Below are 13,638 nucleotides of genomic sequence, written 5' to 3' on the forward strand. Positions count from 1 at the left end.
CACATTTATTCTTAAAAATAGTGGTACAGTTGCTATGAAACCTTTGTTGGTAGTGCCTAATTTAATTGGTTTCTGACATTCTCAGGTATTAGGCAATTAGTCTTGTTACATAGATTTAGACAGGTATTTTAAGATATTATACGATGTATATCTATAAAATAACGAGACTGTGATTCCACCTAGTAAACAAAGCAGTCAGAACCGGTTCTAACTGCATACGTAGTAACCTTAAACTTGTCTGAACCTGCATGACAAGCAGCAACACTCTATGATGTTCAGTTGATTGTGAGTAGCCATTTAATTAGGTTGTGTTTTCTGTAGAGTGCCAAAAAAATGCTAAAGCTGGCCACACATCTAAAGATTATCTGTCCAACCAGCCAACTACTTGATTGGTTGGAATGAAAACCTGGTAAGGTATAAAAGCAAATGACAATCAGCAATTTGCTCTCAAATGAAGATGGGCGGTAGAACTGCGCTCTCGTTGACCAGGGGGTGGTGTGTTGTGGTTTCGGGGTGCTGCACCTTTGTGTGGGAGTACCTTTCCCGCACTGAAAACGTATGGGGGTAGGGAGGGTAAGGTGCGCTCTTCCTGCTAGTACTGGTGATGACTTGTGCGTGTTTGTGAGTGGTGTTAATTAGAATGTTTCTTCTGGTGGTGGTGATGTTTTGGGAGTGAGGAGGGTGTGATTGGGTATGGAGTGTAGTTTGGAGTAATGTGAAAAGGGGAATGGAATAGGATCAAAATGAGGCCAGCGAGACACAGTAATTTTGGGCAAAATCTTTTATTGAGTAGTCACAATGCTGCTCTGTTAAGATCCCGGGCAGGTGGGTGGGGTTCAGTGATGAGTGGTGATGAGACTGGGGAGGTAGGTGGACCCTTTTAGGGGGCCCTTCCCATGCGGTTCAGTGACCTTGCACGTCACCCCTGCTGGACCTATGGTCGACAGTCTAGGAAGTCTCGGGGGGTGGGGGGATTTGCAGAGTGGGTTGGAACACCTGTGCGGCGTCCCGCGTGTTGGTGTGAGTCTTGGCAGTACTTACCTACCGGTAGGTTTTTTGTTGTGGTGATGTAGGTCGACGTTGCGGCCGTTGCAGAATGGTTGGAAGCTGCAGGTTTGTTGGTGAGCTGGATCAGCGTGTTGCTGGTGTGCTGCAAGTGCACAGCTGTTCTGATTGGTCTGCGGAGGTCAGCGACCGTAGTATGCAGCTGAAATTGGCTCTTGGTCATGCCGCTGGTGGTGCAGAGCCAGAGGTGTGGATGGGTGAGCTGCTGGGAGGCTGGGTTGCAGCGTGTGTGCTGGGACCACCCCTGGGGGGTGGTCTGCCCGGGATACTGATTAAAAAAAAGCCAGGGAGGAGGGGGGATGTGGAAAGTGTGACCGGGATGGAGCTGGTCACTGGCGATGTTGGCTGGGCGGACTTGCGGCCGGATGTGCGGGATGCTCTTTTCACTGACGGTCCCTCGTGGAAATGGGGATCGACGGTGGAGACACCCCTGGCCATGAGTGAGTTGCTGAGCACGCCTGGGAGCAGGGGGGGAGAGGGGCTGGTCCGGGGTGGAGCCGGTCACTGGAGGTGTGAGCGGTGCAGACCAGCAGGCGGGTGGGCTGAGATCTTTCTGCACTGGTGGTCCCTGGTGGGGATGGGGATCTTTAGTGGAGGTCAGCCTGGATCAGTGTCGGGTTTGATGTGAGGGTCTCCAACGCGTTTCGGCACAGGTGCCTTCTTCAAGGAGGTGTGAGAGGATCAATGCTTCTGAGGTTCTTATGTAGGGCACTTCCGGGGGTGGGGGTGTGATCAGGTGACTCATGGGGCCAATGGTGTGTTTGAAAGGTAATGTGGTGCAGGTGTGTGCAGGGACTTGCTGAATGGTGATGCGGTGCAGGTGTGTGCAGGAACTAGCTGGAGTGATGAATTTAATCAGATTAGGCCACTGGTGTGTTTGATAGGTAATATGGTGCAGGTGTGTGCAGGGACTTGCTGATTGGTGATGCGGTGCAGGTGTGTGCAGGAACTAGCTGGAGTGGTAAGTGTAATCATATTAGGCCAATGGTGTGTTTGAGAGGTAATGCGGTGCAGGTGTGTGCAGGGACTTGCTGGAGTGATAAGTGTAATCATAATGGGCCAATGATGTGTTTGAAAGGTAATGTGGTACAGGTGTGTGCAGGGACTTGCTGATTGGTGATGCGGTGCAGGTGTGTGCAGGAACTAGCTGGAGTGGTAAGTGTAATCATATTAGGCCAATGGTGTGTTTGGGAGGTAATGCGGTGCAGGTGTGTGTAGGGGTTTGCTTTTTTTTTATTTTTATTTTTTTTTTAAATGTAGTGCGGTGCAGGTGTGTGCAGGGACTTGCTGAATGGTGATGCGGTGCAGTTGTGTGCAGGAAGTAGCTGGAGTAATAAGTGTAATTAGGTTAGGCCAAAGGTGTTTTTTTTTTTGTTTGTTTGTTTTTTTTGAAAGGTAATGCGGTGCAGGTGTGTGCAGGGACTTGCTGAATGGTGATGCGGTGCAGTTGTGTGCAGGAAGTAGCTGGAGTAATAAGTGTAATTAGGTTAGGCCAATGGTGTTTTTTTTTTTTTTTTGAAAGGTAATGCGGAGCAGGTGTGTGCAGGGACTTGCTGAATGGTGATGCGGTGCATTTGCGTGCAGGAAGTAGCTGGAGTAATAAGTGTAATTAGGTTAGGCCAATGGTGTTTTTTTTTTTTTTTAAAGGTAATGCGGTGCAGGTGTGTGCAGCGACTTGCTGAATGGTGATGCGGTGCAGGTGTGTGCAGGAAGTAGCTGGAGTGATAAGTGTAATCAGGTTAGGCCAATGGTGTTTATGTTTTTATTTTTTTTGAAAGGTAATGCGGTGCAGGTGTGTGCAGGGACTTGCTGAATGGTGATGTGGTGCAGGTGTGTGCAGGAAGTAGCTGGAGTGATAAGTGTAATTAGGTTAGGCCAATGGTGTTTTTTTTTTTTGAAAGGTAATGCGGTGCAGGTGTGTGCAGGTACTTGCTGAATGGTGATGCGGTTCAGTTGTGTGCAGGGACTAGCTGGAGTGATACGTGTAATCATATTGGGACAATGGTGTGTTTGAAAGGTAATGCGGTGTAGGTGTGTGCAAAGAATTGCTGAATGGTGATGCAGTGCAGGTGTGTGCAGGGACTAACAGGAGTGATAAAAGGTGAGGTGATAGGGGTTGGGGCTGGAGTAGAGCGTGGGTGGGCTGGTTGGAGATTACTTCGTTATAACGGATTTGACTTCGTTGTCAATATTGAGTCCCCTGGGGGTTAATGTTTTCAGCGTGAATATCCATCTAAGTTCCTCCTTGTTGAGGATTTTGTTATGGTCTCCGCCTCTCCAGTGTGCCTTGTGTGCTGCTATGGTGGTATTCTTTGTAGTGTACGGGTATGTTATGGTTTTCTGTTTGTTTGGTGATGTTTCTCAGATGTTCGGCAATTCTGGTTTTTAGTGGTCTGGTGGTCCTGCCATACCCAATCACACCCTCCTCACTCCCAAAACATCACCACCACCAGAAGAAACATTCTAATTAACACCACTCAAAAACACGCACAAGTCATCACCAGTACTAGCAGGAAGAGCGCACCTTACCCCCCCCTACCCCCAATTTGCTCTCAAACACTGGAAAATGGACAAAAACTGTTGTTTGAACAAATTGTTTAGATCAAACATTTAACAAACTTGTCTGAACGACCATTTTCATGTTTTCTGGCATTTAGGAGCAAATTGTTGATCATCATTTACTCCCATACGTTACCAGATTTTCATTCCAACCAATCAACTAGTTGGCTGGTTGGACAGATAATCTTTAGATGTGTGGCCAGCTTTTAGTTTAAAAGTTGAACAACATGTCAATTTGAAATTTTTCGTAAATTTGCACAAAACACCAACAGAATGTTTTCAAATGCTTACTATGACCTATGGGAATGACTGCCTGTCTCGTGCGCGTGTGTTTGAGTTGCACAAAAGATTCAGCAAGGGACGTGAGAATGTCGAAGATGAACGCCCTGGATGACCTTGCACTTCAAGAACCGAAGAAAATGTAGAAAAAATCAGTCAGATTGTTCGAAAAGACCACCGACTCACTGTTTCGAATGATAGCTGAATCTGTGAACAATGACAAAGACACTGCATGAAAAATTTTATGTGAGGATCTTAACATGACGAAAGTTTGTGCAAAGATGGTCCCAAGGGTTCTCGCACCAGAGCAAAAAGAACGTCGCAAGGAATGTTGTGTTGACATTCTGCAGCAACTTGACGCAGATCCAAACCTATTTCATAAAATAATGACTTGTGATGAGACCTGGATCTTCCAGTACGATCCTGAAACCAAAAGACAGTCAATGCACTGGAAAACACCGTCATCACCAAGAATGAAAAAAGCTTGTCAAAGCAAGTCAAAATTCAAAGCAATGCTCATTGTTTTTTTCAATATCAAGGGTGTAATTTTGCAAGAATGGGTTTCATAAGGCACAGCAGTTAACCAGCATTATTATAAGGAAGTTTTGAAAAAGCTGAGAGAGAGTTAGAAAGAAACGGCCGCAACTGTGGAAAAATGGTTTCATTCTTCACCAGGACAATGCGCCTGATCACAAAGCACTTTCTGTGAAGCAGTTTTTGCCGACAATCACATTACTACACTTCAATATCCTCCATATTCGCCCGATTTAGCACCTTGTGACTTTTATCTTTTCCCAAAAGTTAAATGAGTGCTTAAAGGGACACATTTTGAATCAGTTGACGTTGTAAAGAAGAAAGCGGCAGATATGTTGAAACAACTAACAGAAATTGATTTGCTCCATGCCTTCAGCCAGTGGAAAACAAGACTACAGCACTGTATTAGTGCAAATGGGGAGTATATTAAAGGGGACAAACATTAAATTTGTAATACCAATAAATAAAGATGAGTTATTTAATCAGTCTCGTTATTTAATAGACATACCTTGTATTCGTGAAATTGTGAACACGAGTAACAGACACCAAGTGCATTTATAAGGATGAGAGCATAACGTGCACCCATTGGCCTGTTATACATTGAAAACCCAACTCAAATAAAATTGTTAATATAAATAAATATTTTGTGCTAACTATCGGCTCTTACATTATGCCTTTTTTAGATAACTAGCTCAATTTGCCTGATGGCACAAACTGCTTACTTAGTCTATTAGACAATATGCTAAAACAAAATAGTGTATTATTATAAGCCCCACTTAACAATGTATATTATTACCAGTGGCATATTTTGTTTAATATCGCAGTGATACTACAGATTATGCCATTGGAATTTAACATTACTTACACCCTCAGTGCAGTCCAGCAATGTCTCCCTTGTCAGCGGCATCCTCAGCTGTGTTGCTGGCAGCCTATCTCTGCCAGCGACGGGCTGCTATGTTATTCATATGTGCACCGGTCAGTCTGTGCATGTGCATTACACTTTCACCCGGCGGGTACTCAGCAATGCCTGGAAGAATTCACTAAAGCCGGCAAGGCTGTTGCTGAGGCCTCATTGCTGTCAATGAGGACTGTATCGATATCCCCATCTATGATGTAAGCGGTACTGTGACACACAGTGTTGAATTTAATTCACTCCTATTTGTTGAATACTGAAAGGAGGACATAACCCCTTTAGCGAGTGCTAAAGGGGTTATGTCTCATTGTTAAATGGTGCCCTATAAGTATAATAAGCCATTCTATCAATATAGTAAGGCCACATATATGAATGATAAGAATACCAGTTGTAGTAAAACAAAGCTTTCATGTGTAGTGTTTGTTCAATATTTTCTTTCTTTAAAGGTTATTTAAAGTGCACACTATTTTTGGAAATTCCCACAATCCAGCTAGGAACAAGCAGACCAATGAAGTAGCATCAGAGGTCACAGCAGTGACAAGTATCCTGTTAACTCTGGGTTAGGGCTGTGACCTTATATGCAATGCTAACCTGCATCATTATTGGTGTCGAACAATGTTACTGACACCAATACTGTCACAGATTACACAACTGGAATCTCAGCTTCAGTCCCCTAGCTTGAATGATGCTGAGTTGGAGAATAGAGACCAGGAAAGAGTCCCAGTTTAGTGGTGCTATCCAAGTATATGTAAGAAATAATAGAAATGATGCTTGTAACAGTAGGAGTGTCTATCTAATCACAGATAGCTCACAACTACTAGACAATCTCATAGAGGTTTAAGGTAGAAGTGATACACTTCCCCCAATATTCCAGCATAATGTCCTTTATAAAGTGTGTCAATCTCTCTCCATCTGTATTTAATGGCATTGGCCATTTTATATTTGTTATGCAGTTGTAGACCCATAAATGTTTATGTTTGAGTACAGTAAGTGCTATATATATCACATATATACATAGCACATACACTTACATACACACAGTACACACATACATACATACATACATACAGTAAACACAGATGCCATAACAGGGTTCAAAGTGCCCTGTGCCGGCCCCTCCCCCTAAGCGCATGATGTCATGATGTCGCACAGAAGGTGTAGGGCCACCAGCACGTGAAAGTTCAGCACTGCCTGGATCATCCTGAGGACACTGAGCAGCTGCACAGACTGCAAGGCGTATGATGAGAGTGTCCAAAGGACACTCCAGGTGGCACTGCCACAGTGATACTGGCTGCAGGATGCCATTCCAGGCACCCTGCTAGCCAGAAGTAAGGACTGTAGGGCAGCGACGGTGCTGCCAACAGAGCACTGAGCTCTGTGTGAAGGCACCACTCACACACCCCTAGTTACGGTCCTGGTATACACAAAGCATGGGCTGAGAGGAGACTGGTGGCCACTGTGTGCGAGGATTGAGGGAGCTGCTGCAGCTGGACATGCACAGTAGCTCCCCCCCACCATTCTGTATGCAGAAAGCTCTCTTGATCTCAGTAGAGGTTTGTGCTGAGACAGAGACACAGTTTACTCGGTCTCTGAAAACAACATTCAGCACATCATGGGGTGTTTCTTTGTACTCAGAAATACCCTACCTCACCCCCTGCGTGCGCCACTGCCATATGTGTGTCTAGTTTTGTTCCCATGGTAATGAAGGTTGTGAAAGAAATAGGCAAGAAACCAAATCTCTCAGAGGAAACAATATAATTATGTGTGAAGAAGAACGGTGAAAGCTTACAACAGTAATTGCATGTATAATGTTTTTTATTTTAATTTCTGCATTATGTAAATGTTGAAGGTGTCATTCTTAAAAGGACATTTGTGCAAGATCCCTGAGCTTGTACAACTCCGGGCCTTAAAAAAACAAACAAATTAAAAAAAAACTTTCTGTGTTTTATAATACAATACAAATCATTTAGTGCCAATAGGTAAGGAATGGTTTTAAACCTTGGAAGTAATTAATAAAACACAACAGGTAAACAAAGAAAATAAAGAAATGCTACATCAAATTACTATTTATTATCTACTTCTGTATCCAAACGCCTTTGGAGAAGATTAAGGAAAAATATCCATACCGTCATTGTTGTGGTAAAGAAACTCTGGGGCATTGCTATGTCCTAGTGCCATGAACCCAGGCCCTAAGTCTCAAACATAGATTTTGTATTCACTTACAGTCATTTCTTATGGCAACTATTGTTTGTTGTGTAATTCCAATACCAGGATAGATGCAATAAATGCAAATTGTCTTTTTATTTGTTTCACTTGTGATTTTATTCTGAATAACTCTCAACATTTCAAAATAAAAAGTTGAGAAAAAATTGTCCCAAATCTAACCCCCAATACTGGGCTGTTTAAAAAGAGGCAAAGTTAACTATAGCAACCATTCAGTGCAACTATCATTTTATTGAATGTACTTGATAAATGCTAGCTAGGAGCCGATTAGTTGCTATGGGAAACTTCTCCAGTTCTCCACTCTTTAGGAGGTTTGATACGTCTCACCCACAATATTGTGTGTATATGCATAGTGGGAGCAAACATGTCTTTGGAGAGCCTACTGTAGGTTGTGGCACTGAATCCTGGGTATGTTAAGAACTTAGCAACAACACTGATAAACACCTATCCTTCAAATATACATAAAAGCAAACAACTTAAGTGTAGACACTTTTAGATTCTTTCCTTAGTTTAGATATATTTATCATAGGAACTCTCCTAGCTTACACAAGTGCGCTGTACAGTGAGTGATACAATGTCATTTTAGTGGTTTTAATTGAACAATGGTGTATATAGTGTTTTATATTGGGAAAAATAAATATATTTGCTCTACAAAAATACTTTAAAAGCAAGGCCAAAAGAGCAAATTGATCTAGTAAATTAATAAATCAGATAAGTTCACAATATTGCTGAAAATGTATGGGTACACTTTGCACTAACACTCACTTTGTAGGCGTTTGGACTCAGCAACAGTAACAGCCTCATAAGCAGCATAGAAATAAGCATCTCCTGCTTAAATTAATGCAAATGGTACTTGTACTCTCCCTTTCCTGATATTTAATCATATATATATAATTATATATATATATATATATATATATACATATATACTCTATATGCATGTGAATTCTTATTCCACAAGGTTAAAGATCAAATATAGATCTACTGTATGGTTTTCCTACAATTTGGAATTATGCTACTATCATATGGCCACTGCATATACCATTGAGTGTAGTTCAGTTTTATGTATTCCTTTTATGTCTAATGTGGCTAAAAGTATGTTTTTTTGGAACATCCATTGAATGGGTTGTATTGGATACTTGTTTTAATATTTATTACCCACACAGATAAGAAGTTCCATCAACACATTCTCTTAGTAAGACCTAGGGTGAAAATCAACATACAAAATAAAAAATATATATATATTTATAATCAGACAGTCGTAATTTGGTCAACCACTCTGGTGCTGTCCAGGTCCACCATTTCAACGCATTCTACCTCTTCACGGTTTTCCTGTATTTTTTTTTCTTTCCGCTTCTTCTTTGAAGGTGGCACAAAAGTCAGCATAACTGGCAAAATGGCAAAGCAGTGAAAGAACGTGACAAAAGCTATCAAAAACAAGCACCTGAACAGTGTACGGGTCAAATTTGAAGGCACAGCTGCAAGAGGGATCAGACCAACAATGTAACAGAGGTAGCTCTGTAAAATGGCTACCCCATGCACTTCCAATGAATTTTTCACCCATTTAGTTCTTGTAAATTCTTTCCCCAGAATAAATGTTGATAATAGTGGTGCACAGTTATCTATTGTGTAATTAATTCCATAGATTAGGCAAAGAACTGATATGCAATCCAGCTCAACTTTCCATAACGTCATAAACCCTATTACTCCAAACTCTACAGAGGCCACGGTTAACGTTATCCAAACATTGATGATAGAGCTTGCCACAAGGAATGCAGAGAAAAACAGCAGGAACAAAGCACTTATGCAGGAGTTCTGTAATGGAGCTCCCACTGAAGAAGCATATCTATCCATGTATACAAAGGATGGATTGAAGACAATGAATTTTACTTTGGAGGTTAGAGAAAGTTTCCGTAAAGTTTCAAGGAGGTCATAGAGTTCTTCCCTATTTGTTTCCATGGTCTTTGCAATCAAGAACATCCGAGAGGCCACCACATCTATTTCATTGTTGTATTTTTTGGGTATGATAATATCTTCAGAAAAATGTGAGAACCGTGGATTTTTAAGAAAAGAGTACCTCAGTATATCTGTGAAGTTCTTTTTGGGTAATCCAGTAGACATGTTGAGTTTTCTGAGATAGTTTAAGTAGCTCTCAAACCAGGATATTCTAACAAAACCTTTTGTGTATTCTAGAACATCCTCCTGAACACTTGTATTCCAGTACTCAATAGACTCATAAATGTAGAACCCTATAACTGGGCTGTAGTTGCTGAAATACTTTTGCTGGATGCCTGTGTAAGTAATGGTTCGTGTCTCAGTTGCTACTATGTTACTCAGATCAGATCCTTCATTGACCTGCAGGTAGCCCATTAAGGCAAAGGAAATATAAACAAGGTAAAAGAGAACTACAAAAGGTTTTACATATGTATTAGTTATCCAGTCACAGTAATAGCGTCTGAGAAAGCAAACCAAAAGATGACTTTCATAGGAGTTTGTATCTTCGGAATCTGCTGTGTCTTCACTAAATCTTGCGGTCATTAGAAACCTGTACCACAGTGACTTTACCTGTAGAATTTCAGGCTTTGGTACCTTTCTGCAGAAAATACTATGCTGGTAATTGTTTTCAATGTACCCAGTAAACACAAGACTAGAGCCATAGAATGATAGTACATAGAGGTAGTTGAAGAAGATTGCTATACATGAATTACGGCAAAATATCCTTGCTGCTTCAATGTTTGTGAAGGGACTGGCACCAATCCCAAAGGTGACTAGGTACATGGCAGTGGTGAGAGAGAAGGAGGTCATAGTATCTGCATACACAACGGCTGTCCTCTCCTTTACATGTTGGTCTTCTCTGGTTTTCCGCCAAGAAGATAACATTTCAAATGTCCCATATAATCCGTGACCTTGAAAGAAGAAAGAACACCACAAAGTTACAACACATCCTCCCAACAAAACTTGATTAGCTAGAGTACATCACTTCCTAGGGATATTTATTACAGCAGCCAGGAGTCTGACATCTAGACAACAAATTTAGCATCTGCTTTTCTATTTCCTGTGACTCACTGCACCTATCATTTTAATCTCCATATTGAACATGTTCTTTAGAAACTGCAATGCAATACATTTAGTGTTCGGCTATGTTTAACTTCTAATATTTTCTTTCCATCTCTCAGACAGGAATTGGATACATTTCTAAATATATATACACATACAAACAATTCCATACATATATATATATATATATTTTCCATGAAAGTGTTCCCTTTCAGGTAATGGATCATTTTATGTTACTGCACAAAATGAACATACACTAATACTACACAGGACAATTGCTTTTATTTTTGTTGAATTTGTTTTGTGAATTCTTTTAAAACATTAAATACATGTCAACAGTAAAATTCCTGTAGCAATAAGTCCAAAGTTTTACAGAGTGCTTATAATATAAGCTTCTATCTATAGTATCTATCTACAGTATATATCTACTAAATAAAAGTGAAAATTTGTCCTTCTGTCTTTCTATACAAATCCATAGCTTACAAGCCACGATTGTGAAATTTTCCATACTGTATGAGCGTATTAAAACATGGCGGAGGAAACTAAAAAAATGTAAAATCAAAATTCATTACTGTTAATTTTTAATTAACGAAAAAGCACAATTTGTGCATAGCATTCGCCCTCTACAGGTCAGGTACGGAATTAGAAAAGGTTTTAGCTCATCTACTATTTTTTCTTTTCTATCTTCTCTATTATATAAAAGCGAAAATTTGGCCTTTTGTACTTCTGTCTTTCTATACAAATCCACAGTTTACAAGCGAAGATCATGACATTTTACATATGAGCGTATTAAAACACAGTGGAGGCAACTAAATAAACTTTCAATGGAAATTAATTACTGTTAATTTTTAATTAATTAAAAAAAAAAACATTTTTGCTGGACGCTCATTGTGGGGCCTCACGGCATATGGGTAGGGCCTCGGAGCAAGCATTTTGTGTTGTCATGTTTTGTCATGATCTTAATGTTTATTATCGAAGAGAGCTTTAGCAGGCTTTGCCAGCATTCTCAGCTCTCTGACTATACCAAATTACGCAATAACATTCACTTCTTTTTTCCAACTGTGTCAAAATGATGACTTAGCAAGGACCCTGCTGTACTGTGAGCTGCCAAAATATTACACATGGAATGCTTCTCCAAACGTTTTTCTGTGCAGAAGCCAGGGTGTCGCTGTAGATGGTCATCCTGGTATCAGAGCAACAGAAGCTCTTGACCGTGTTTACACTGTACATCCTACAAATTTTGAATGCTTCTATCTCCAAAGTTTGCTTTACACCGTTACAGGTTCTACTTCCTTCAAAGACCTTAGGACTGTTGATGGGGAAGTTTGTCACACTTTTCGTGAGGCCTGCCTAAGGAGGGGTTGGATGGAGGATGATGTGTAAACATTTTTAAGATCCCGGGCAACGCCGGGTACTCCAGCTTATATATATATATATATATATATATAATGTACTGGCATTGCTGGATGGCACTCCGGGCCTTGTATACTATACATGAATGTAACTGCTACCACATGCAGTCAGTCCAACGTTTCGGTTTTATTACCTTTATCAAGGACTTGATAAAGGTAATAAAACCGAAACGTTGGACTGACTGCATGTGGTAGCAGTTACATTCATTTATAGTATACAAGACCCGGAGTGCCATCCAGCAACGTCTGTACATTTGATATTCCTTTTGGAAAGGCACCCAGGCAACGTACTAGCTTCTATCTATTTATCTATCTACAATATCTATCTATTTATCTATCTACAGATAATCTGATATCTGTTGTAGGTGTGGGTATGTCGTACACACCTACAACATAACCATCTATATATCTACAATATCTATCTACAGATCTATCTATATATCTACAGTATCTATCTACAGTATCTATCTATCTGCAGTATCTATTTACAGTGCAGATCTATTTATCTATCTACAGTATGTAGCTATATATCTACAGTATCTATCTATAGATTTATCTATCTGGAGTATCTATCTACAGATCTATCTATTTATCTGTCTACAGTATCTTTCTATTTATCTATCTACAGTATCTATATATCTACAGTATCTATCTTCAGATCTATCTATATGCAGTATCTACAGATCTATCTACATTATCTATCTACAGTATCTATCTATCTATCTATCTATCTATCTATCTATCTATCTATCTATCTATCTAATCTACAGTACCTATTTACCTACAGTATCTATCTTTAAAACATCAGATACTGCAGTTTTTTTAGCTACTGTTACATCACTAGCCAGGGGTGTAACTAGGTATTTGAAGGCCCCATAGCAAAAGTTTGTAAGGGTCCTTATGTACCATCCAATGGTGAAAAATGTATACAACACATTTAACTTTGTCAAGGAAAATGGGCCCCCCTCAGCTCTGGGCCCCATAGCAGCTGCACCCCTTGCAGCTATGGTAGTTATGCCTATGTCACTGGCCCCGACCCTGTGTTTGAAGTTACCAAACTCACAAAATGCTTTTCTGCAAAAACCAATCAAGCATGTTATTACTGTATCTATGGGGCTGATTCTAAGTCAGACACAAAGTAAAAGTGTTTGCATGATGCCTCGGAAGCCTTATTCTAAAATGAGTTTCCAAAGGGCTAATGCGAGGATCCGTGAGTCTTCAAGGGGGAAGTTGCTCCACCCACTGTTTTTCCATCCACGGCTGCAGCCATAATTATTAGTTATATCACTTACACCTGCCCCATTCTAGGTGCAAGAGATCCATCTGAGACAGGCTTCCCTTCCCTGTACACACCTACGAAAATACCCTGGTACTCCCACATGACAGATCAATTCCATGAGATCACAATGTTACCATCCAGTTCCCTTTCAGTAAGGCCCATTTCACTGAGTGTGAGAACCAGCAAAGATCCCTCCGACTCAGAATTGGATGGAGAAATGCAAAAATGTCTATATTCACTTCTCCACATGCACTGCATGCTACAACTTGCTATTTGCATCCATGAGAAGAGATGCATTCAACTCAGAGTCAGTCCCC

The 13,638-nt window shown here is 40.7% G+C and overlaps 1 protein-coding gene across 3 annotated transcripts in view; it reads right to left on the bottom strand.

The window, feature by feature from the left end:
• Positions 1 to 7,147: 7,147 nt before the first annotated feature.
• The window catches only part of PTCHD1 (patched domain containing 1), a 289,736-nt gene continuing 283,245 nt past the window's right edge, over positions 7,148 to 13,638 (bottom strand). For all 3 annotated transcript variants that reach the window (XM_088451593.1, XM_088451592.1, XM_088451594.1), the window contains one exon: positions 7,148 to 10,479. In XM_088451593.1, the coding sequence (XP_088307719.1) occupies positions 8,825 to 10,479 (1,655 nt within the window). In that variant the 3' untranslated portion in view covers positions 7,148 to 8,824. The remainder of the gene's footprint in view (positions 10,480 to 13,638) is intronic.

The sequence above is a fragment of the Taudactylus pleione genome, unplaced genomic scaffold, assembly GCF_031769625.1.
Source record: "Taudactylus pleione unplaced genomic scaffold, aTauple2 ptg000026l, whole genome shotgun sequence".
Taxonomy (NCBI): Eukaryota; Metazoa; Chordata; class Amphibia; order Anura; family Myobatrachidae; genus Taudactylus; species Taudactylus pleione.